Source organism: Triticum urartu, chromosome 2A (assembly GCF_056163025.1).
Source record: "Triticum urartu cultivar PI428250 chromosome 2A, HENAU_Tu73, whole genome shotgun sequence".
Taxonomy (NCBI): domain Eukaryota; kingdom Viridiplantae; phylum Streptophyta; class Magnoliopsida; order Poales; family Poaceae; genus Triticum; species Triticum urartu.
Genome location: NC_141874.1, coordinates 739,693,457 through 739,695,357, shown reverse-complemented (window position 1 = coordinate 739,695,357; position 1,901 = coordinate 739,693,457). Strand labels below are relative to the sequence as shown.

At 41.3% G+C, this 1,901-nt stretch overlaps 1 protein-coding gene across 1 annotated transcript; it reads left to right on the top strand.

Annotated features, from left to right (window-relative positions):
- The first annotated feature begins 820 nt into the window (after positions 1-820).
- Positions 821-1,485, top strand: LOC125534470 (superoxide dismutase [Fe] 2, chloroplastic-like). Its single transcript, XM_087542405.1, has 3 exons — positions 821-991; positions 1,156-1,300; positions 1,421-1,485. Exons 1-3 carry the CDS (start codon positions 821-823, stop codon positions 1,483-1,485), a joined length of 381 nt encoding a protein of 126 aa, XP_087398531.1.
- Positions 1,486-1,901: the final 416 nt, after the last annotated feature.

Genomic DNA, 1,901 nt, shown 5'->3' with positions numbered 1-1,901 from the left:
GCCTCAAATGTTCGTCAATTTTGCCATCTCATCGAGGTGCTACACAAACTTGATGGAAATTTTGATTACCCAGAACCAAGAAATTTTGGTGCACACCAACGAACGCATGGAGATATGAAACTAGCCTAGTTACATTTCTGGCCACAACTTGCCTAATGTTTTTTATATATGCCGAAAGCTTAATTAATGATTTTGTTAGTAGGTTGCCTGATATGTCTGAACTAGCAAGTAACATACAGAAACACTGTCTGCTTGGATGGTCAAACATTTCTGTTGATTATTGTATCCATATATCAACCCAATGATTTTTGTTAGTTGGTTGCCTGATATGTCCGTCTGCCTAGTTAAACATTTATGTTTATTATTGTATCCATTTCAGCTAAACTGAAACTTGTATAGGAACACATCAGTTTAATAATCAGAAAGGCCTGCTTTATACAATCAGAACTCCAACCGTTCTAATGCTAGTACAAGATATGTGTGCAAGTAGAAGCACATCGGTGCTTGCTGAATAATGCTACCAGAATCACATTAATTTTACAAAGGATTATCACATAGCATTATTGTTTAGAAATGGGTACTTCGGAACAAACTGCGTGAGAATACAATATTGATGGTGACACTAATAAGCATCTTTTTGCTGGTACTTAACGACATGGTGTTGTCATCAGCTAAGCTGAATATAATACTGCTATTTGCCAACCGTTATGTTTATTTTGTTTTTGTTTTTTGAACCAAATTCTGCTTGTTTATACTGCCATTAGAAGATGCCACCTTTAGCTTCAACTTCACGTGGTTGTAGGACGCCCTGGACTCTTACATGAGCAGGAAGGTGGTGGAGCTGCACTGGGGCAAGCACCAGCAGGACTACATGGACGGGCTCATCAAGCAGCTCGCCATCAGCCCGCTGTATGGCCACACCCTCGAGGACCACATCAAGGAGGCTTACAACAACAACAACCCACTATCCGAGAGCAACGATGCGGCCGAGGTAGTTTCAGCTTCCTATTTGCGCACACCGAGATTTCATCTTCTGGTAGCTCCAGCTTCATTGACTGTTGCAGGGAGATGAAACAGGGGGATCCTGCTGTATTTTGATTGCCGCAATTATTTGTATCATGTGGTGTGTTGGTCTGGAACCATCACGTCTTCTAGGAATCAAAGCAGCCGGAAGGCGGTGGCTCTCCCGAGGCAGGTGCGCTGCAGCAGATCGAGAAGGATTTCGGCTCCTTTAATTTTAGGGAGGAGTTCATGCGCTCGGCATTGTCATTGTTGGGGTCCGGTTGGATTTGGCTTGTCTGTAAGTCTCCCTTAACTATTTCAAAGTGTATTCACAATAATAACTATTCAAAGTACATGCTATTTCTGTCCAAGAGCCCAGTTAATATTCTCACATAACTAAATCCTTTGCTTATTGCAGTGAAGAGAAGCGAGAGGAAACTCATAGTGGTTCAGGCGCAAAATGCTATCAACCCACTTGCTTGAAAATTATTTGCATTTTGCCTACATCCCAGCAGGACTTGCTATTTATTTTCCCTATTTGCAAGCAAGAAGCTTTGCCAACCACTTTCAGGTAAACCTCATAAATCCCCAATACCTTTCCAACTAGTTTTTTCTGCCTCCCCAGTAGCTGGATGTTAGCCTTTTTTGTTCCAGCAAATAAAGTGAGTTGTCTGAAACTTATATGCAAATTGCCTACATCACAACAGGACTTGCTCTCTGGCCCCCATTTATTCGCAAGCAAAAAATGTTTCACTCACAACTTCCAGGTAAACTTCACACAAACCCCAGAGCTTTCCAACATGTGTTTTTATGCATCCCCAGTAGGTGGTTGCAATTTTTTTTCAACAAAAAGAGGAATTGTCTAAAACTTATATGCAAATTGCCTACATTACAAGAAG

Excerpts from the sequence above, each read along its gene's own strand:
- LOC125534470 (XM_087542405.1), top strand. The coding sequence starts at position 821 with ATGAGCAGGAAGGTGGTGGAGCTGCACTGGGGCAAGCACCAGCAGGAC. Across the intron at positions 992-1,155 it reads AGAGCAACGATGCGGCCGAG|GAATCAAAGCAGCCGGAAGG; the intron begins GTAGTTTCAGCT and ends CACGTCTTCTAG. Across the intron at positions 1,301-1,420 it reads CGGTTGGATTTGGCTTGTCT|TGAAGAGAAGCGAGAGGAAA; the intron begins GTAAGTCTCCCT and ends TGCTTATTGCAG.